This window comes from Eubalaena glacialis, chromosome 6 (assembly GCF_028564815.1).
Source record: "Eubalaena glacialis isolate mEubGla1 chromosome 6, mEubGla1.1.hap2.+ XY, whole genome shotgun sequence".
Classification (NCBI taxonomy): domain Eukaryota; kingdom Metazoa; phylum Chordata; class Mammalia; order Artiodactyla; family Balaenidae; genus Eubalaena; species Eubalaena glacialis.
The window spans coordinates 97429486-97451665 of NC_083721.1; the positions used below are offsets into that span (position 1 = coordinate 97429486).

The 22180-nt window shown below is 36.9% G+C and overlaps 1 protein-coding gene across 8 annotated transcripts in view; it reads left to right on the plus strand.

Annotated features, from left to right (window-relative positions):
- The window catches only part of PHC3 (polyhomeotic homolog 3), an 85069-nt gene that overhangs the window by 1798 nt on the left and 61091 nt on the right, over positions 1–22180 (plus strand). For 7 of the 8 annotated variants that reach the window (XR_009701348.1, XM_061194482.1, XM_061194486.1 and 4 more), the window contains exons 2-4: positions 778–943; positions 4769–4924; positions 6051–6128. Coding sequence is in view for 7 of the 8 variants with exons in the window: in XM_061194482.1 (XP_061050465.1) it covers positions 778–943; positions 4769–4924; positions 6051–6128 (400 nt within the window). In the remaining variant the exon portion in view is untranslated. Of the gene's footprint in view, positions 1–777; positions 944–4768; positions 4925–6050; positions 6129–19802; positions 20324–22180 lie in introns of those variants that run through there. The other variant, XM_061194488.1, reaches the window with a different exon arrangement.

The following is a 22180-nucleotide window of genomic DNA, read 5'->3' on the forward strand; positions in this document are numbered from 1 at the left end:
CGTACATGAGGAAAGTGACATAATTATGCTGTTTTCAAAATTTGGAGCTATTATTTGTGAAAAAGAGATTTTTGTAAGGAAGTGGGGAAATTGTTTTCAGCTGCTTCTCTTATTTACCCAGTCAGAGTAATCTGCTTATGAGTAGTACTCAGTTATTACATGTAGTGAGGACAATGTTGTAGAATAATTAGAGGGAAAGCAGTGTGAGTTAATAAATTATTTTTTAAATTATTTTCTAAGAGAGCTTATTTTTAAACAAAGTATATATGGTAACCAAAAACTAAGCTAATTGACTAAGCTAAACTACTAAACTAAGCTAACACAAGTCCATAGGCATCCTATTTTAAAGTCTAGATGAGAATGACTTTAATTTGTAATTAGTATGGTTAAAAGAATATAAAGAAATATTTTAATACTCTGATATTGCTTCAGTTTTAATTTTCCTAGGTAGTTAAGTATTCCGTCATCACCTGTTTTGGTTTCAAAACACTCATCTTCCTTCAACAATAAAAAGGTAAACTTTAGGCCAGGCTTTATCTGAGTTACATATCCTGAGTCATTTGAATTCAAATTTAGTAGGTATGAACTGTTAAATATGCTATATATTTGTGAAGTATTTTTCCCTGGCACGTGTTTATGGTGACTGTGTGCTCTCTGTGTTTAGTGAGGGCCTTCTTAGAAATTTAGACTGTTGCTGATTATTTCTTGGAATAATTATTCTTTAAACGCCATAAGATAACGCTTTTGCCAGTATAAATCCTTTGTGTTATCTGCTAGGTTTAAGGACCACAGTACAGCTATGGATAGTGAACCAAACCCTGGAACATCTTCGGTATCGACAACAGCCAGTAGCACCACCACGACCACCATCACCACTTCCTCCTCTCGAATGCAGCAACCACAGATCTCTGTCTATAGTGGCTCAGACCGACATGCTGTACAGGTATTTCAGTTACCACGATGCGTAGGCTAAGACTGAGGATGCCATTACTTTTTGCTTAAGCCAGATGAATCTCTTGTTTCATGTCCTCAAATGAGTTACATGACACCCTCTAAATGAGTACAGTTAGAATTGTTCACGTTTGGAACAACCAACAGAGTTATTTAATAATCATTCTATTGAGAAGGCCTACATTTGTCAGCGTGTAGCTTATAAAACAATATGTTGGGAAAATTATAATTGGAAGGTCTCTAGGTACTCCTACAACGTTGAGAAACTCAACCAAGAGCCCCAACATGAAGAATGGCTCTAGGTTTTTCTGGTTATTTTACATTTGAACCCAAAATATGGACTTAGGGTCTATTCAGATCTATTCAGCTCTGTAGATATGTTAAGAGGTTCATTTTAAACCCAAGTGGCCTAAGAACCCTAAACAGGAGGATCCATTCAAGAGCTCTAAGCGGCAGAGGAGGAAGGGAATATTTAATTAGGAAAAGTCTTAGGCTCTTCACTTAGTTGGGAAAATAAAGTTTACCTGGTTAACCTTTATAGTAATGGAGGTTGAGGCAATATGGTATAGCATGAAAAGGGCATGGGCATTGCAATCTGATGTGCTCTTTGAATTCCATTTTCTTTATCATTAGTAGATATGTAGCCTTGGGTGAGAGGCATAATCTCCTTGAGCCTCAGGAAACTGAAAAATGAGGATGAGACCACCTGCTTAGTTAGTTATGAGGATTAAAGGAAGCATCTAGAATTGTGTGGGGCACATTATATATACTCAGTAAACAATAATAGCTAATATATATTGAACACGTGCTATGTGCCAAGCATTTGATAAATTCTTTACATGGATTTTCTCCATTTAACAGGTGGGAAAACTGATGTTGTAAATTGGCTAAATAACTTTCCTAAACTCACATAACTAGTTGGTACTCTAGCTTTAGAGTTGTGCCCTTGGGACTTCGCTGGTGTCCAGTGGGTAAGACTCCGTGCTCCCAATGCAAGGGGCCCAGGTTCGACCCCTGGTCGGGGAACTAGATCCCACATGCATGCTGCGACTAAGAGGTCCGCATACCGCAGGGAAGATCCTGCATGCCACGGCTAAGACCCAGCGCAACCAAAAAAAAAAAAAAAAAAAAAAAAAGACTGATGTTGAGTTGTGCCCTTAACCATTCCATGAGTTCTTATTTTTTCCATTATACCTGTTTTCTCTCTCAAATCTGCAAAATTGCACTCCACCCTGAAAAAAACTTACCTGTTTATGATGTAGTCATTCATCTCCCTGATACACTTTTCTAGAGTGGAGATCCCAGTGTACTGGCTATTTAGCTGTTCTGTGGCTTAGGATTCTGAAGTTACTGTGGAGTAGAATCAGAGTTGTTGGAGACCCAGTCAGTTCAGTAAAAATTCAAACTGGAATGGAGAGTGTGTTTTTAATGTTTTTCACCTTTCTCTGAGGCAAGGGATATAGGGAAGAGTATCTAGAGCTTGAGCATACAGATGATGTGACATTTTAAATGCCATTTTGTTCTCTAGCTTTACCTAAGCTGGAAGTGTTAATAAAAAAAGCGTTATTGAAGATGTGTAGATATAGATACATCTCACAAATAGCACTAACTCTAATTCTTATGAGATCATAGAATTGCTTCCCTTAAAATGTAATCAAATCAATATTTATTGAACTACCTAAGTAGTTCTTTAATACCTTTCAGCTTTCTTTTTCAGTCCTGAGAATCCTCTTCCCCCTCCTTGCTCCTTTAGAGGAACAAAATAAGAACAATGTGCTGTATCTTTAGCTTGCATTTAAAGAGTCTCTCTCCCATGAGTATAGTATTGAATCGTAATGAAAGACTGTGCTGACAATAGAAAAAAATTACTATACTCTGACAGAAATATGTGCCAAATAGTTTATTCATTTTTTATTTCAGTTTGATTTTAGAATTTTGTTATGGAATTAGAAGAACATATATAGATTTACCTGACGAAAAAGACATGTTGTTGTGATTCTAAATCACAGTGCAGATCTACAGTCCCCTGCAACTAGTTGTCAAAAGCCTACATTGGTTTTGTGACAGGAGTCTGCAGTAGGTATAGCAGTCTTTTGTTGGGGAATTGAGATATGAACACATGAAGGTAAAAAACACAAGGAAATATGCTTTCTTGGAATTTGGATAAAGAGATTCATAGCTTTGTGATAAAGGTGTCCTGACTCAGACACCTCTGACACAGCTCAAGCTGTAGGATTATGGCTCTACTACTCCCTTAGCTCTTTGAAAACTCTGGTTTGATGCTGAGATTTCAGGTGCTGTTTCAGAGTCATCATGGGCATGATGTGACTTTAGGATGTGTTTGCAGAGTACTGGTATAGTCTGACTTACCATTTGGACAGATAAAGGATTTTCTCTTATTAGAATACTTGCTTTTCTACATTTATCGATTTATGAAGTTCAGGTTCATAGTTTTCATTTTACTTATAAATAGTCACAGTCATTAACACTTTTTCAGGAATTTTTTTTTTAGTAAGAACAGTTTTATTCTGTTTTGAAACAGTTGAATCTGACATTTAAAAAACATTTTAAAACATTTAAAAAAGTGATTAGTAATTTTCTTAAAATATAGCTTTATAATTTTAAGTGGTTATTAATATAATGAAGCTAAGTATTTTCAGACATTTAAAGAAAAATACAAATGAGAAGGTAAAAGTCACTTCTAATCTAGCTACCCGTCAGTAGTCTTTTAATGTTTTCCTGAATATTCTTTAAAATATTTTAATATAAATGGTATCTTACTCTATACACTATTTAGTAACCTGCTTTTTCACCTAATGATATATTTGGGAATTTTTTTGTTAATAGATGTATCTGCTCTGTTCAATAGCTACTAGCTGCATGTGGCTATTTTATATTTAAATTATAATTAAAATTCAATAAAATTAAAAACTTAGTTCCTTAGTTGCACTAGCCACCTTGTAAGTGCTCAGTAGATACTTGTGGCTCGTGGCTGCTGTATTGGATGGCACTGATCTACATTGATATTCGTAATGCTTGCAGGGTATACATATCCTCTCTACGCAAGCTGCAAATTCTACCAAGTTTTATCCAAAATGGTTATACCAATTTACATTCTTACTAACAGTGTATGAGAGTATCTGTTTCTCCAGTAGTAGTAGTAGTCTTTTAAATCTTTATCCATTGGAAGGTTGGAAAATAGTGTCTTAATTTGTAAGTTTTGACTACTAGTGAGATTGAAGATCTTTTCAAATGCTTACTTAGCACTTTTTCCTTTTGTGAATTGCCTCTACTGGGTAACTTTAATTTGTACAGATTAGTGAATCCTAGTGACATGTAACTAGGAGAGAACTATGTTAATAAGTTTGATGACATTGAATATTCAAGTAGTGAAATTTTAGTTTATTTTTTAACATCTTTATTGGAGTATAATTGCTTCACAATGTTGTGTTAGTTGCTGCTGTGTAACAAAGTGAATCAGCTATACGTATACATATATCCCCATATCCCCTCCCTCTTACATCTCCCTCCCACCCTCCCTATCCCACCCCTCTGGGTGGTCACAAAGCACCGAGCTGATCTCCCTGTGCTATGCGGCTGCTTCCCACTAGCTATCTGTTTTACATTTGGTAGTGTGTATGTGTCAGTGTTACTCTCTCACTTCGTCCCAGCTTACTTCGTCCAGCTTACCCTTCCCCCTCCCCGTGTCCTCAAGTCCATTCTCTTAAAGTAGTGAAATTTTAAACTGCTGCTTTTTTAATACTTTATTTTATGGTTAAGTTTATGGTTTGACATTGGTTCAATTGACTTATCACAGGTAATTCAACAGGCATTGCACCGCCCTCCCAGCTCAGCTGCTCAGTATCTACAGCAAATGTATGCCGCCCAGCAGCAGCACTTAATGCTGCACACAGCAGCTCTCCAGCAGCAGCACTTAAGCAGCTCCCAGCTTCAGAGCCTTGCTGCTGTTCAGGTGAGACGGAAATGAATTAAGAACTTATGAGGCCAAAGTTGACATGACCTGCAGATAATTCCTGAAAATAAATATGTTGGGTATTATTTTAGAGTTTTCAGGTGTCCTGTGATTATTTTTTCTTAAGGAAGTATAATAGGCTGCCAAATTGAGGTTAGTTTAAAAACAAATGAATGTGTTTTATGTGTTACTCTACTGCTAACTTTTGTCCCTCTGCTTTTTATCTACATTGCAGAAATGCTATACTAATGTCATGGCTTTGTGTGTAAAATTTTAGGTACAGCAGTGAATAGTTAGGGTTACATGAATCTTACCTACATTTTAACAAAAAAGGTTTTTTAAATTATGTAAGTAAGTTACACTCATTAAAAAAAAAAACAAACAGTATAAAATTGACCATAAGAGGTAAAGTATAGAGGTATTCCTTTTCCACATCCCTTGCTATTTTCCACTCTTCAGAGGTGGCCACTAACAGTTTAATATGTATCCCTCCAGGAATGTTCTGTATAAAAATATGTATGTGCACTTTTCTAAAATCCACTCATGATTCCTGCTGCTAACAGGATGATTTTATGATTAAATGCTTATGTTTTTAAAAAGATCTTCATTATTATTGCACTGTTTATTTAAATAAAACTATATGTGAGATTTAATCTTAAATGTCCTCACCGGAGGAGAATCTCAGTTGACTGAACCTGAAAAAAGGTTTATTTCTGTTATAAGCACATCCCCAGCTGTTACTTCTTCTCGGTAGTGTAATTTTAAATAACGTCGTGTACATGATACGAGTAAGGAAACCGAAACCCACTGGTACTTGATATAGCTCCAATTTCTTTTTCATAACATTGGAGTAGTGATTTCACTTCAAAGAAGACTGAGACCTGTAGAGTAAAACTGACAATAACTGTGGCTATTAAAATAAGATTAGCCTTTGGGTCTTCTGTTTTCACTGTTCAGTGTTTTCTTTTCTTTTTAATCTGTTTGGCTAAAGCTTAATCCATGTTGACTGTAAAATAACTGTAAAATAGATGTTTTGACTTTTATTGTGGTTTTATGGTATCCTGGTACCAGAAAGTTTTTAACTTCAGGCTTTTATAGACATATTGTAAAGGTTTTATTATTTTAGGCAAGTTTGTCCAGTGGAAGACCACCTACATCCCCCACAGGAAGTGTCACACAGCAGTCAAGTATGTCCCAGACATCTGTAAGTGCCCGAAATTTTTTCCTGGTTTTAAAATTTTAAATTATTGCTTTCCAGAAGTGAACTGTTAATATTTACAAAACTGTTATTGTTTATCTGTTGAATATTATTGAAATAACAAGTGTCTAGAAACAAGAATGGTACATTTCAAGAATTTGGAACTAATGTCAAACTTATGAAAATCTGAGTCTTAAAAAAGTTTTTGTATTATTTCTTATGTATGTTTTCCCACTGACTGTGTTCACATCTTCTGTGATTCTGAATGATTGCAGTTTTCAGTGTGCATTGAAAGCATGAAATATATAATTCAGGGAATTAAGTCATACTTTTACTGTGATATACTAAAGGATGTCATGTCCTTGGTAGACATCTAAATGTTTCTAGCTTTTTCTGTGCAATTCACGTTTTAGAAATTTTACTTTTCAGTTTATGCTTACTTGAGTTATGTGGGTCAAATTTACAAGTATCCATTCAAGATAGTGTTATTTATTTTGAGAAAGGAGTAAAAGAAAGGTGATTTGTTATATTGCACATATATACTGGGAAATTGTGCAGAGTATCCCAGTTAAAAGAAATTTACAGGTGTGATAATACTTGTTTAACTTTTTATTTTGATATAATTTCAAATTGCAAGAATAATAAAATAAATTTCTGTCTACCCTTTACTCAGATTCACCAGTTGTTAGCATTTTGGCTCATTGCTTTATCATGCATTCTTTCTATCTACATATATACAGTTACCTTTTTCTGAACCATTTGTGGGTAAGTTGAGACATGTTCCTTTACTCCTAAATAACTTTGATATGTACTTCCTAGGAACAAAGTCATTCTTTTATGAAGCCACATGAAGTGGATCGAATTCAGGAAATTTAGCATTGATACAGTGCCGTTCATATACAGATTTCATCAGTTGTCCCATATTTCTCAGCCTCATCACTATAGACATTATGGCCCAGATAATTCTTGTAGGGGGCTATCCTGTGCGTTATAGGACATTAAGCAGCATGCCTAGCTTAGATACCAGTAGGCTATGCCCTCCTCCTTTCCCCAGTGTGACAGCCAAAAATGTCTGCAGGCACTGCCAGATGTTTCCTGAGGGGCCAAATTGCCCCTTGTTGAGAACCGTTGAGTTAACCTAATAATGTCCTCTTTAGCTGTTTTTTCCTGATCCAGGATGGTAATACTTTGAAGCTTTGTAAAATTGACTCTAATGGAGTATAGTTTATAGATTGCTGAGGAATTGAAGATGAACTTGTGCTGTATTTCTTTAGCTAAGGTTGTGATCTTTACTAAGTACATGTATGATGAGCGTACAGTTATTTTTGGGCTATTGAGCTGATATTTTTAATTAAAAAATTACATTTTAGCATGGAAGTATCCTGGAATGTGAATAAAATTAGTTAAGAAAGAAATTACTTAACGACTTGAAAATGTTAGACTGAAGAAAATGAAAAATTTAAGTAATGTAATTTAGCCCTAAGCATTAATGCTATAGTTTCGGATATTGATGTCAGATAATATCGTTAACTAATACGGTGGTAGTTATGGAAAGGACTGGTAAACTGGCTAAAAAAATTATAGATAAATTCTTTATTCTATGAAGTACTGGAATGGCATTAGGGTATATATGTGTAGAGATATGTGGCCTGAATTTTTTTCCCTTCACATTATTAAAAGGTATTCTTTTAAACCATTTTTGTTTCATTATGATTTTATGTATGTGACTTACAATCACAGTTCCAGTGATTGTGCTTATTTTTTATGAAATTGCTAGTGCTACTTGTCATAAACCAGGTAGCCTTGTATGATGAAGAATGCCAGAACCTGTGACTGGCTGGTGGGGGAAAAGAAGTAGGGAGAATAGATGTCTAGAAAAAACAAGGGAATAATACATAGCATTTGTTTTGTTTTCTATCCCAGCTGAGCAGTAGATCAAGTGAGTGGGCTTGCAGTCCAAATTATGATACTCAAGGTAGCTTAGTAAATTTAGGTCAGTCTCCAAAAGAGGGGCAGAGCATGGTAGCAGAAATCTCTAGGTAGTGATAATAATGAGCCGTCAGGTGGCAGTCTGCTGGTTTTCAGAGTTTTGGTTATTTTGAAATAGGTTTCCAGTAACAGTGAATGACATGAGGGAAGGGTCCAGCCTCCAGTAGATAAGAGGGCTACAAGGTAGGTTGTCAAGTCACCAGCCAGATAGGTTGGGGTTCAGAGTAGGAGTGGAATGCCAATGGGGAAATGGAATATTGTATTTTAAAAAACGAAGTAAAAAGTCCAATCATACACCTGGTGAAACTGTGTATGTGGAGGAGACCATTGTTAATTGAATGTATAGATAATTAGTGGTGCCAGCATCCTCTTCTTTACTGTCATGAGAACAGAAAGGCTAATTCTAGACTCTTACCGGTAGTGAGAGTGGTGGGTTTTTTTTGTTTTTGTTGTGTGTGTGTGTGTGTATGATTGATTGTCTCTAAAACTAGTTGGGACTGAGTCTTTAGGTTGATGTCTTTGTACTTCAATTTAGTGAGACTAAGATTTAGTTAAATTTGATTTGCTAAAATGAAATCTAAACCAGTTAAAAACTCTTATGCAAAAAAAAAATCAACAAAGTTAAAAACCAGCAAAATGGTTGAAAATATATTTGCCCCATATATGTCACCCAGCTTATATTTGTGAAATACCAAGGGCTCTGTTATATTAGTAAGATAAACAATGAGAATACACAAAAGACCTGCATTGGTAATTTTCAAAAGAAAGACTACTTTTGGCTTTTAAACACATGAAAATGTATTAACCATATTAGTAATAAAGAAATGTATGTAAAAACAGCAATAATGTTCTATTTTCACTTGTCAAATTAGAAAACAGGGAAAAACATTGAGACAGTAACAGTTGTTGGCAAGTATGGTACACTCATACACTATTGGTGGGAATGTATAATAATTGGTACAACTTTTCTGGAGGGTTATTTGACAATGTGTATGAAAATTTAAACTATGCGTGCCTTTTCACATAGCACTCTAATTTTTAGTGATGTCATTGACTAAATATGAGAGATAATTATGACATAGATAATTATGCAAATATGCATGGTTTGTAATGGTAGAAAATTATAAACAGTACAAATGTTCACTAATTGAGGATTAGTTAACAGATAGGTAATTCATGCAGTGGAATACTATAGCTGCTTAAAGATGTTATGTGTGTGTATATAAAGAGACTGAGGTTTTCATTAGTTATTAGGTGAAAAAAGCAAGAATATATCATCTCATTTAACTTATTTAATAGGTTATTCTGTTTTTCAGTTCTAAAATTGCCATTTGGTTTTTCTTTGTATCTTGTTTCTTTTGCTGAGAGTTTATCTTTTCATTTGTTTCAAGTGGGCTCATAATTGCTTGTTCAAAGCATTTTTATGACTACTGCTTTAAAATCTTTGTCAGATAATTAAAATACTTCTTTCATCTTGGTGTTGGCATCTATTTATGGATTGTCTTTTTCGTTCAGCTTGAGGTCTTTCTGGTTCTTGGTACAATGAGTGATTTTTGATTGAAACCTGGACATATTGAGTATTATGTTATGAGACTGTGAATCTCATTTAAATTTTCTGTTTTGGCTGGCTTCTGAAAGAGAGCGTTTGCCACATCCTTACTGCCATTTGGGGGTAGAAGTCCAGGTTCCCCATTTGGTTTCCATTGATACCTGAGGGATGCTCCTTGTAATTGCTGAGTGAGCATGAGTTCTGGCTCACTAGGCCTCTACTGAGGTGCCTCTGGCTCGGAGGGATAGGAATGCTGCGTTACTGCTCCCCACGTGGTCTCCACTGATACTACAGGGATGGCGTGGGTTGTTGTTCGTGGTCTTTTACTGCTTGGCTGCTATGAAAGTCTTGGCTCTCTACCTGGCCTTCTCTGACACTAACCTGTTGGAAGGATTTGTGTGATCGGGGTGCCTCATTACAGCCTGGCAAGGGTAGAAGCCTAGGTCTTTGCTGATGTGGATGGGGCCATAGTGTTTCCTGTGGCGTTTGGCTGGAGTAGAGCAATTATTGCCTAAAAGTTTTCTGTGTTGCTAGGCTGTCCCTTTTCTGATCCTTGGCTAGAAAGAGCAGCCCATTGGAGCTTTTTCTTTTGGTCTGTACTCATTGCTGTTTCTGGGTTACTGACTTGTTCACCTTTATGTTTGGGTTATATGAGATTTAAAAAGGAAACCCAGGGAGCTTGCAACCACATCATTCACTGGGGCCTGGAGTCTGCTTTTCTCCACCTTTTAGGATCCTCTTACGTTTATTTTATATGTAACATTCGGGATTTTTAGTTATACTTAGGGGGAGGAGTCGGGAAAAGCATGTCTATTCCACTTTCCTGGGAACAGAATTCCTATCATTTAACTTATTTTTAAAAATTTATATCTATATATCTGTCTGGTTATGTAGGAAGAAAATCTGTAATACACAACAAACTTAATCAGTGGTTATCTTTGAGGAAGTAGGTTGAAGAGCTTCATTTTGTCTAAATAAAACGTGAATATACTCTTGTTGTCTAAGATACTGACAGTACAGACAATATAGAGTAAAAGTGACATCCCATTTCTGTAGTCCCTTTTGCCCTGACAAAGTTTTATGTGAAGCTTTCCTATCTTATTACTGTACATTTCTATACATAAATGTAAATAGATAGGCCTGTGGTTAATTTTATTTGTTTGTTTTAGTGTAAGCGATCATTCTATATCTTTCTCTTCTAAGTCTTTGGGCATTTTCAGCTGGTAAGGATTATGTGGCTAGAAATTGCAGTCATAAGTCTATAAATGACTCAAGGGCTGTTTGTATCTCATTCCCTTTCCCTTTCTTTGTTGTGTTTTGGCCCTAGAATCTACATTAATCCCAGATGTTTTGACTTTAATTCACTGTACTATTCTGTCAAGAAGGAAAAACCTTATTTTTGATAGCTTGCTTTCTGGCTCTGGTGCCAGACAAAATGAGCTTTCTTTCTTTTTTGGGCCATGGCATGTGGGAACTTAGTTCCCCCACCAGGGATTGAACCCGTTCCCGCTGCTTGGGAGTGCAGAATCTTGAACGCTGGACCACCAGGAAAGTCCCAAGATGAGCTTTTGAAGCCCAGTTAGTTTTATGACTTTATTCATTCATACATTCACTCATTTATTCAACAAATATTTATTGAGCATTTAAACACTGTTCTAGGTGCTGGGAATACAGCAACACAGCAGATAAAATCTCTTGTCTTTATGGAGCTAGGGATGGATAGATAGTAGGTAAACTAGTATATAATATGTCAGATGGTGGTAAGTTCTATAGAGAAAAATAAAGCAAGGAAGGGGAATGGGATGAGGGAATTTGCTCTTTTAATTAGGGTGGTAAGGGAAAGCATTGCTAATAAAAATGGCATTTGAAGGAGGGTGAGGGAGGCAAACATGCTTAAGGAACAGAGAGGAGGGTAGTGTGGCTGGAGTGGAATGAGAGAGTGGGAGTATGTTTAGAGATGACTTCAGAGAGGTAATTGTAATCTAATCACGAGGAGATTATTAAACCCTTGGGTTTTACTCTGCATGAGTTGGGAAGCTACTGGAAAGCTGTTTTAGTAGGGATGTGACATGATCTCACACAGGCTTTAACTTAGCTATAATGTTGAGAGTAAGTTCTAGGGGGCAGTGATAGAAGCAGGGAGACCAGTTAAGTGGTTCCTGTAATCCAAGAGAGAGATACTGGGGGCTTGGACCCTGATGGTGACAGTAGATGTGGTAAAAAGTGGTTAGCCAGATTCTGAATTTTTTTTTCTCCAGTGTTTTATTATAGAAATTTGGATGTTTGGGGACTTCCCTGGCGGTCCAGTGGTTAAGACTCTGCGCTCCCAATGCAGGGGGCATGGGTTCGATCGCTGGCTGGGAAACTAAGATTCCCACATGCCTCACGGTGTGGCCAAAAAAAAAAGAAATGAGGATGTTTTGAAAATAGACCTAACAGTATGTGCTGAGGGATTGAATAAAAGATATGAGGGAAGGTAGAGTCACCGATAACTGTAGTATTTTGGCCTGAACACCTGGAAGAATCTGCTAAAGCAGGTGTTGGAGAAGAAAATCAGGAGTTTGGTTTTCAACATGATGTATGTTAGACACCCACCTATAGATGTAGAGTAGACGTTGGATATATGAGTTTGGAGTTCATGTGGCAGGTCTGGTGATTAGTGATGTCTTGTGCATCTCATTGACAATTCAAGTCACAAAAGTACATGGTGACTTTACTACCAATTGTAGAATATTATGAGAGGAAGTTTGGTAGAAAGGAGGACATAAGGGACCTACCTGGCTTCTAGTCTTAGTTCTGTGACTGGCTGGTGGTGTGACTTAGGGCAAGTCATTTAACCTCCTTACACCTCAGTTTTCTTTTATGTAAAATTAAGTTGTCTAATTAGATGGTTTTTAGTCTTTTCATCCATATGTCCCTGGGTCTAGATCAAGGAGAAGGTTCAATAGATGGTGCTATGCACTAAGTTGCATCCCTCCCAAATTCATATGTTGAAGCCTTAAACCCGCACGTGACTGTATTAGAAACAGGGCCTTTAAGGAGGTGGTTAAGGTTAAAAGAGGTCCTAAGTGTGGAGCTCTGATCGAGTAGACCTTTATCAGAGGAGAGACACCAGAGATCTCCCTCTATCTGCTGAGAGGTGAGAAGGTGGCCATCTGCAAGCCAGCAGAGAGCTTGCACCAGAAACTGAATTGGCTGGCACCTTGGTCCTGGACTTCGTAGCCACTAGAACTGTGGGAAATAAATTTCTGTTGTTTGAGCTACCCAGTCTGTGGCACCTTGTTATGGCAGCCTGAGCAGACTAAGATAGATAGGGCTCTGAGCCTTACCTTAAACTTTATTTATTTATTTAAAAATTTTTTTATTGTTGGCTGCATTGGGTCTTCATTGCTGCGCTTGGGCTTTCTCTAGTTGCGGCGAGCAGGGGCTACTCTTCGTTGCAGTGCTTGGGCTTCTCATTGCGGTGGCTTCTCTTGTTGTGGAGCACAGGCTCTAGGGCGCGCGGGCTTCAGTGGTTGTGGCGCACGGGCTTAGCTGCTCCGCGGCATGTGGGATCTTCCTGGACCAGGGATGGAACCCGTGTCCCCTGCATTGGCAGGTGGATTCTTAACCACTGTGCCACCAGGGAAGCACCCTTACCTTAAACTTTAGACAGAACAGTTCTGTGATCTGTTTGAATCTGGGAGTTCTGAATAAGACGGTGTGTGAAGAAAGGGTTCTATTAAAAAAAAAAATTTTGAGAACCAGTGGTTTAGATGTTAATCTAAGATTCTGTCAGGGACTTAGCCTATCACATAGTAGGTGTGTAATAAATATTTGTTGAAAGATGAAGTTTAATTATAATCATCAACTAGAATATGTAATACATCGTATTAATTTTAATTCTTGGTTATCTTGGTACCGAAAGTGGTTTATCTTCAGTGCAAAGAATCATTTTAGGATATATTCTGATTGCCTGAAATTGCATTATAGAAGAGAGTCTAAGTCCTGACCTCAGTGATGAGATTCATTTGTTGTTAGTTACGAGCAGGCAGCCAGTTAATCAGGTTTACCTATTGTCCCACACTGTGCTAGTTGCCCTGGGGGTACACATGAGTCAAAGTCCCTTCCCTCAGAGACAGTAATAGACATTTGAAGAACTGTGCCTAGACAGGTCAAACAGTGACCAACATAACAGTATATAATCAAGTGATAAATTCCATGGCAGTTGACAGAAAAGAGATCTTTGGGGATTGGAGTAGTTGAAGAAGGCTTTTTGTACGGGACTTAAGCTGAGCTTTAAAAAATACGTGGCTTTTGCAGAGAAGAAGACTCATCCTGAGCTCATGATCCTGAAATAGCAGAGCTTCGTTTCACGGATTCCTGCATGGGATTCTGTGCTAGTCTCCCACACTCCTGAGGATAATCTGTGCCAATATTTTCTTATTGAATGCCTACCTGGTGCCAGGCTTGGTGTTAGGTGTCAAGAATCCAAAGTGAACAAAGGTCTTAGAGTACAGTGGATATAGTCTACAGACATGCAAATAGTCAAAGGACACTGTGATAGGAGTTTTGTTTTACTGGAGTTATCTTCTAATAACTTGCTTGTGAAGGGTACGTGGAAAATAAATTTGGAATCTTTGTAGGCCTAAAAATTCCCTCCCCATATCTTTTTAATGATTATTTGTATGTAAATTTTATATTGAAAATGACTTTTCTTAGGAAACTTGAAACCATTGTTTTCAAAATTTTAGTATTACCAAAGAAAAGGCTGATTTTGTCTTATTATCACTAATTGGTACTTTTTCTCTTCAGTCTTTTCAGTTTGCCTGTTTTCTTTAGCTTCTCTGGAGTTTCATGAGGCTCTCTAGATGTCATTGAGCTCAGGACACTTTTTGGACTCTCTTAGTGTGAAACTTAGTGTTCATGTGTATGAAACTAAAAAAGTTTTAACAAAAATTTATTTCCTTCTATTCTTCTCTGTTCTCTTTTTCTGGAGCTCCTTAGTTGGATATTGGTCTTTCTGGATTGATCCTTTACTTCTTTTAGCTTTTTACTCATTTTCTGTCTTTATCTTTTTATTCTGTTGTGACATATTTCCTTGCCCTTTTTTTTTAACCCTTTCTTTTTACATTTAAAAGAAAATTTTAGTTCAGCCTTTGTATTTCAAATTTCTAAGAGAATTTTCTTATTCTTTTCCCTTGGAATCCTATTTTTCTGTTATGGCTGAAATATTTTAGATCTCTGTTGTGATACTTATCAGATTTTAAAACTCTTTTTTTTCTGTTTCCTAAATAATTTATGTTCCTTAGAAACTATCTTGGTCTTTTTTTTCATGCTGCTGGTTTTCCTCTTATAAGAGAAAGGAGTTTTCCCTTAAAATGCTTGGTTTTCTGCTTATATTTAAGAGTAAATGATTATATAAAGTAATCAACATGGGTTTCTTCCATTGCTTTGAAGATAGGTTGTTCCCTAGCAGACCTCTTTCCTTAGTGGAAAGGCCGATTAAGATTTCTGTATTTGCATGTGGGAATAGTAGTGGTGATGACAGTGGTAAGGATATATCTTTGGCAGGTTTAGAATTGAAGGTGTGCAGGTTAGAAGCTGGCCATTAGGCTGGTGAGCCAGCAGTTTCGGAATAAGGAGGGTTTTACTTCAAGGTACCAGTACCCACTCTAGAAACCTAGCGTTTCCTTGGCAGTTTTTAGACTTTTAAAGAGAAGTGTCCTTTCTTTCTAGGTCTCGATACCGGTTTTGTGTGGGAGAGGGGTGGGATTATGACTGGTGAGTCTGTTTTCTAGACAGACCTGTAGATAATCCTTCAATTTTTAGCCCCACTTCTTACTTCTGCTTTCATACCTCTAAATTCTGAGTCTAACTAAATCCACTCTGGTCTGTTTCTTCCTGTATTCTGGACTACAGAGAGCTTCCTTCTCTCTGTTTTCTCCTTCAGTATGATCTCATCTTTAGGTCTTACAGAAATGCAGATGGTACCCTTATCTCTCTCTCTTTGCTGTATGTGTGTTTTCTTTTTGTTTAATGTTGTTCTTTTAATCCCCCAAGTTTTTTTTGGAAAAAACATTTAAACCCACAGAAAAATGGAAAGAGTAAGCATTGACCCTTGTGTACCCTTCATGTAGCTATCTATAACAATTGTTAAGTTCCTCTCTATTTACACTGTTTTTCTGACCTTTTATTTTTATAAGTTGAAGGCATCGTGACACTTCAGTCCCAAGTACTTAGCATGTGTTATCCAAGAGGGAGATTGTCTTATATCACCACAGTACCATGTCACACCTAAGAAATTTAATATGAACACAATATCTAATATATGCCCCATATTTGGATTCCCTCAGTAGTCTCCAAAATACCTTTTCCCAGGATTTAATTAAGGATCACACATTGCATGTGGATGTCCTATTTTCCTTTAATATAAAAAGATCTCCCCCCCACCCTTTTTTTTTAAAGAGCTCAGGTCACTTATCTTATGGAGTGTCCCACAGTCTAAATTTGTATGTTTGTTTCCCCCAGTCTTTTTTGTTATTGTATTAACTGCTATTTCAGTGAGTTTTAGTAGGAGGGAGAAGCAAATGGGTGTGCTCAGACCATTATCTTCAGTATTTATTGTTTTATAAACATGATTTTTAATGGCAACATAATATTCTACCTTTTAAAAAAAACCTGTTTTCCTCTTGCTGGCACTTTTAATTTTTCCCTTTTTTTGCTATTATAAGTAAACCTGCATTGAATGTTATGTATCTTTATATCTAGTAATTCTCTTTAAAAAAAATTTCCTGAGAATATACTTATTAGGTCAATGAGATTGTTTTTAGATCAAGAACCTTATAAATGATCAGTTTTCTCTAAAAATGTCTAAATCAGATCAACTACATATCAAATGAATTCATTATGAATTTATCTGAGGGAAAATTACTTGCCTAAAACCAAGGTGCTTATCCTCTATTATTAATATTAGGATGTATTTTAAGTTTTAAAACTCATTGTTTTCAAGGATTGTTAGAAACCTATTTCAAAGCTTAATAGCAGTTTAAAATAAAACTGTAGCCTGCGTATTTGTCTGGTCATGAGCAGTTTTACTGCATTCTTATAAAATATTCCCATAGTACAGATAAAGTAAAAAAGTGTTGTCACCTTCAGCCTCCTTTCCCCTTCAGTCCTTCTGTCTTCTCAGTTTGCTGGATATCCCTTCAGATCTTTACCTGTGCATTAAGGACATACATAGTATAAAGAAATGTGTGCCTATGTGTTTAATACACAATTTTTTTTTAACACACTATAAACACACATAGGTATTCTGCATTTTGTTTTTACACTTAACAGTGTGTCTTCAGAGCTTTCTATCTCACTCACTTGAGCTGCTGTGCACAGTGTGGCTGCAGTTGGTCTTATATAACTATCTTTGTTGCTGGACAGTTATTTCCAATATTTTAATTGTTTCTGCATTGCAAATTTCTTTTTAGGGTGTCAATATCTGAACACAATTGGGAGGTTGTGAAGTTGTTTTTTGTTTGATTGTTTTGCTGTTGTTTTTACAGCTTGTATTGCAGAAAGTAGAAATAATGATTTTCTGTAATAAATAAGTAGGCATTTTATTACATTTCATTGTTAAAAATATGTGGTCGCTTAAAAAGGACATCCTTCATGGTTAGATATTATTATTTGAAATTTCTGTATAATATTTTACACTTCTAGATATTTGAATTACATAAATTCCCACTGAATAATGAGGCAAGAAAATTTATATGCTGCTTTAATGTGATAAAAACAAAACAATATACTGAAGTAAATATAAAAAAAGGAAAATATCATTTCCTCTCTGATTCTAAAGTTAATACCTACATAGAAAAGACAAAAACTTTGAAAAAGAAAATATAAATCATTCCCAAATTTTACCCCTAGTAGGCATTATTCGCCTTTAGCATTTTGGTGACTGTTCTTCCAGGTGTGTGTGTGTATGTATATATTTCCATATCAAATATAATCAGATACAAATTTATGAGTATGCATTATTGTGTGTGTATACAGTGCAGACATCTTTCTCTCAACATGTTTTTCACATGTGTGGAATGTATATATACATACACACAGATATTTGTATGTAATTGTATAAGTGGATTATATTCTACATGTTATTCTACAGTTTTTTCACTCAGCAGTGGGTCATAAAGATATTTTCATGCCATTGAATACAGATATAATCAGCCTTTTAATGTCTGTGTACCATGTCTCTCTGTAGATATACCTGATTGATTCTGATCAGTCACATGGCAGCAGTGGGTCTCAAATGGGCTTTGGTTTTAGGGAGTACTCTGGGCCAGAGACCCTGTGTAACCTCCTAGTGGGGGCACTAAGGAGTGGTTGAGAGTTAAATGGCTTTTCTTGGCAGATGTGGTTTTCTTTGGTGACTCTTAGTGTCAGTAGGGAGAGAGCTTCCGGTAATAGGGCTAAAGGAGTAAGTTCCTTTATGGAGTGTGGGGCTTGAGGTGTGAGACGACAGAATTGGCCAAGGCTTTAAAATGAAAGGGAATTACTCATGTTGAGATGGGATTGACAGAGAAGATAATGCAAACAGTTGAGGGCATCTGGTTCAGGTCAGCAGAGCAAAGCGGAAAATAGAGGAGAGACATATCAGTTGTGGAAAGGAAGGGACTTCTTGCAGAGTTGGCTACTGATCGCCTTGCCCTCATGGGTTTGGCATTCATTAGTAGACACTGTCTGAAATGGTACTTGCCATTTGAAACTTAAAAATAAACATGATATTTGTTCTTTGATTTCACAACTTAGACAAAGTGAAATGCAGGTGGCTAGGAGGCTACTATTTAGTTTTCTTACTTCCTTTTTAAGAAAAAAAAAGCATTCTGTTTGTAATTTTTGTTCTACTTCCTTATTCCTTACACAGCACTCTCAGGCACTTGGCTATCAGCCAGTCAGTTTTTAAAAAGACTTGTATGTTTTTGTTTAAAGAGTGTGTGGTCTATCCCTTACTAGAGTATCTTTCTTTCTTTCTTTCTTCCCCCCCCCCTTTATTTTTAAGAATCACTGACTGGAAAAACTGCCAAGGCATTATTACTGTAGAGTAACCCAAATTAACAAGCTCTCATGGTATAGGAAAGCACCCTGCATGCCAAAATATGAGTCAGAAAACCTGGTCCAATTTTACCCTACTAAGTGATTTAATCTTTGGAGCAAGGCTTTATCCAAAATATCCATTTGTGGAGTGGTGTGGAAAAAGAATATGTTTGGGGGGTGCTTATTAATAATTTATTATATAGCACATCAAAAGTAGAGTTGAACTAGTATCACCACACTATCTGCATTTTTACTCTGCTTTGTTAGGGGCTATACCAGAATTGTTTTCTGTTCTCGCTGTTATACACACACACACACGCTCACTCTTTGTGATAGGCTTATATATTACATTTAAAGTATGAAGTATGCCTTAAAATAACATGGCATTCATTAAGTTAATAAACGTATTGAATGAAGGCACTCTCATAGATATTGGTTATATGAAGATAAATAACACATGGTCCCCACCCTTAAAGAAATTATTGTTTAGACGAGTGAGACAGAGGTATATGCTAGAAGTATATGGAAATTATGGAAGATAACAGGCAAAAGAGGAGTAGTCAGTTCTACTGTGGGGTTGGGATGCCTGAAAAAGCTTAGCAGGTGATTTTTGAGAGAGAGTTGTACACTACATAGAGGGGGAAGAGGTGGGGTATGGGGGCAGGTGATGCTCAGTTCAGTCCAGAGTTGTTACCAGAGCCATAGAGGCCTGAGACATGATGACACTGCAAATAGCTTCATATGGCTAATGTGAAGGGTATGTAGGGAGGAGTGGAAGGAGATGATACTGCAGAGGTAGTTAGGGGAGTTTGAATGTTATCTAGAAGATTTTTAAATGGCTAATTATTATTTATTAATTAAAATCAGGGAAAGATTATCCGGCAAGGCAGAGGAGACAATATTCCAAGCAGAGAGATCAGTTTGCAGCTGTTAAAGCAATGTAGCTGGAAGTGCTATGGGCTCAGAATCTCAAACTACGTGATTCAAAATCAAAATGAAATTGAGGAAGATAAAGGTGTAGAAACAGTAAGACATGTGACTGATTTTGTGTGTGAGTTATATGAGAGGGAGGAGTTAGGATGACTTCCAGATTAGTCTGTCTTGGGGGATTTTTAGAAGATGCCAGTGGCCATTTGAGGAGAAGCTGGTTTAAGAAGGAATGATAGGGCTTCCCTGGTGGCGCAATGGTTAAGAATCCGCCTGCCAATGCAGGGGACATGGGTTCGAGCCCTGGTCTGGGAAGATCCCACATGCCGTGGAGCAACTAAGCCCGTGCGCCACAACTGCTGAGCCTGCGCTCTAGAGCCTGCAAGCCACAACTACTGAGCCCGCGCACCACAACTACTGAAGCCCACGTGCCTAGCCCATGCTCCACAACAAGAGAAGCCACTGCAATGAGAAGCCGGTGCACCGCAACGAAGAGTAGCCCCCGCTCGCTGCAACTAGAGAAAGCCTGCATGCAGCAATGAAGACCCAACACAGCCAAAAATAAATACATAAAATAAAATAAAATAAAAAGAAGAAATGATAATGAGTTTGGTGTTTGAACATGTTGAGTTTGAGTTGGTAAGAGACATCCAGAAAGATGTGTTCTGTAAGTATTTGGACCTGGAGAGTAAGGGTTTGTCGTCAAGGATTGAGACTATTCAGGATTGAATTGTTTGAAACTATGGGAGTAGGTGTGATAATCTAGGAATTGAAAAGGAAAAGTGTTGAGGACAAAGGATGAACAGTTTGGGGGTGGGCTAGAAAGAAGAGCTGGTAAAGAAGATCGAGAGGGAATGGTCTAAAAAGAATCCACTGAATGTGTCAGAGGGTATTAGTGATTTTTGCTAATGGGATTTTAGTGGTGTGCTAGAATAAAAGCCAGATTGCAGAATAATTTTTTATATTTTATTAATTGTATTTATGCACTGAATTACAGATTTAAGTATTTTATTAAAATTAAGAAATACTTAAAAGATACAGATAAATATAGAGAATTAGTTAACCAACTTGTGTACCCACTATGCAGTTTTTTTAACTTTTTATTTTTAAATAATTATAGACTCAGGAAGTTACAAAAATGGTACAGAGAGGTCCTCCTGTATAGCCTTCACTCAGCCTCCTCCAGTCACTTGTTCAGTTTAACAAATGTCCTGGACTGGTACAAATGCTAATGTTTGGGGATAGATTATGGAACTGTGCAGGTAGTGTGAATATGAATTCTGTACCCTTGAATGGCGCAAGCCTGGAGTTTTGATTCTCATAAGAGCCTCTCTCCTTCCACCTGGGGCAGGGCAGATAGCAAGCTTTCTTGCTGCTTCTCAGGACGCATGGGTGGAGTTTTTCCAGCTCCTTTTCACATATTGAGGAGCCCTTTTGAGGATCTTGGCTCAAAACAGGTTTTACTTCTAGGTCCCCCCCTGAAATAGGCTCAAAATCAGGTCTTCTATCTCTGTGGGCCAGTATCTCCCTAGATTGCCTTGGTGTCAGCTGGAGCTTACATCTTTGAGTTTCTTCCTTTCCGGTGCTTGGGAATTCCCTCTCCCTTCCCCTTTTTTGAGTTCAGTTATATATTTTTATAATTTTTCATGTTGATCTTGCATTTCAGTGAGTGCATTTGGGCACATGGATGTATTAGTTCAGTCTGTCTTGTTCCTTGAATCAGAAGTTTAATAACCTATTTCTTAATTTTATTCTCTGCATTGTCCATAAAAAGGATTTGAGGTTGGATTGTGTTACTCTCGTTAAAAATATTATTTATTTTTATAATGGATAATACATGCATGTGGTAGTCTACATGTGTCCCTTTGTCCTGTTCCCACCCAGTTTGCCTTCACAGGTACAACCAGTTACCAGTCTCTTATATATCCTAGAGATAGACCATGCACTAGTTTATTCTTTAACAGCAGTTTTAGTGTTTATAATTTAATCTTGTAACCAATATTCAGGAGTTTTCCATCTGTTCGGCAAGTAACAATTCTATTTTCTTCTTTTCTGAGAGCTTTTGAAGGAGAATGTTATACTAGTTATATGTTACGTGTATGTTTTTATACATGTGAATGGATTATCTGTGTTTTAACTTTTGTTCGTTTCAGAAATCCCTCCAAATGTGACAGAAAAATGACAAAATAATGTAGACTGTTGATTCAAATGTTTTAAGTCACTACATGGAATATTAAAATAATGGAACAATAGCCCTAATTTTTGGGAGGTAGTAGAAATGATATTTTAAGATGTTGGAATCTTATGAAACACAGTGAGGATGTCCTTAAAAATTGTCCTAATTACTAACCAGTACATGCTATTGTTTGCATATGCGCAAATAATCGCCTACAGAAGTGATGGGTCTGTCAAAGATGAAGCCCTCTCTTAGGTTCCTCAGCCACAATATATACCATTGATTGCCTAACTGCAGCTTGGTGAAATTCAGTGACATGGAAGCAAGAAATGGAAGCCTATGACCTGA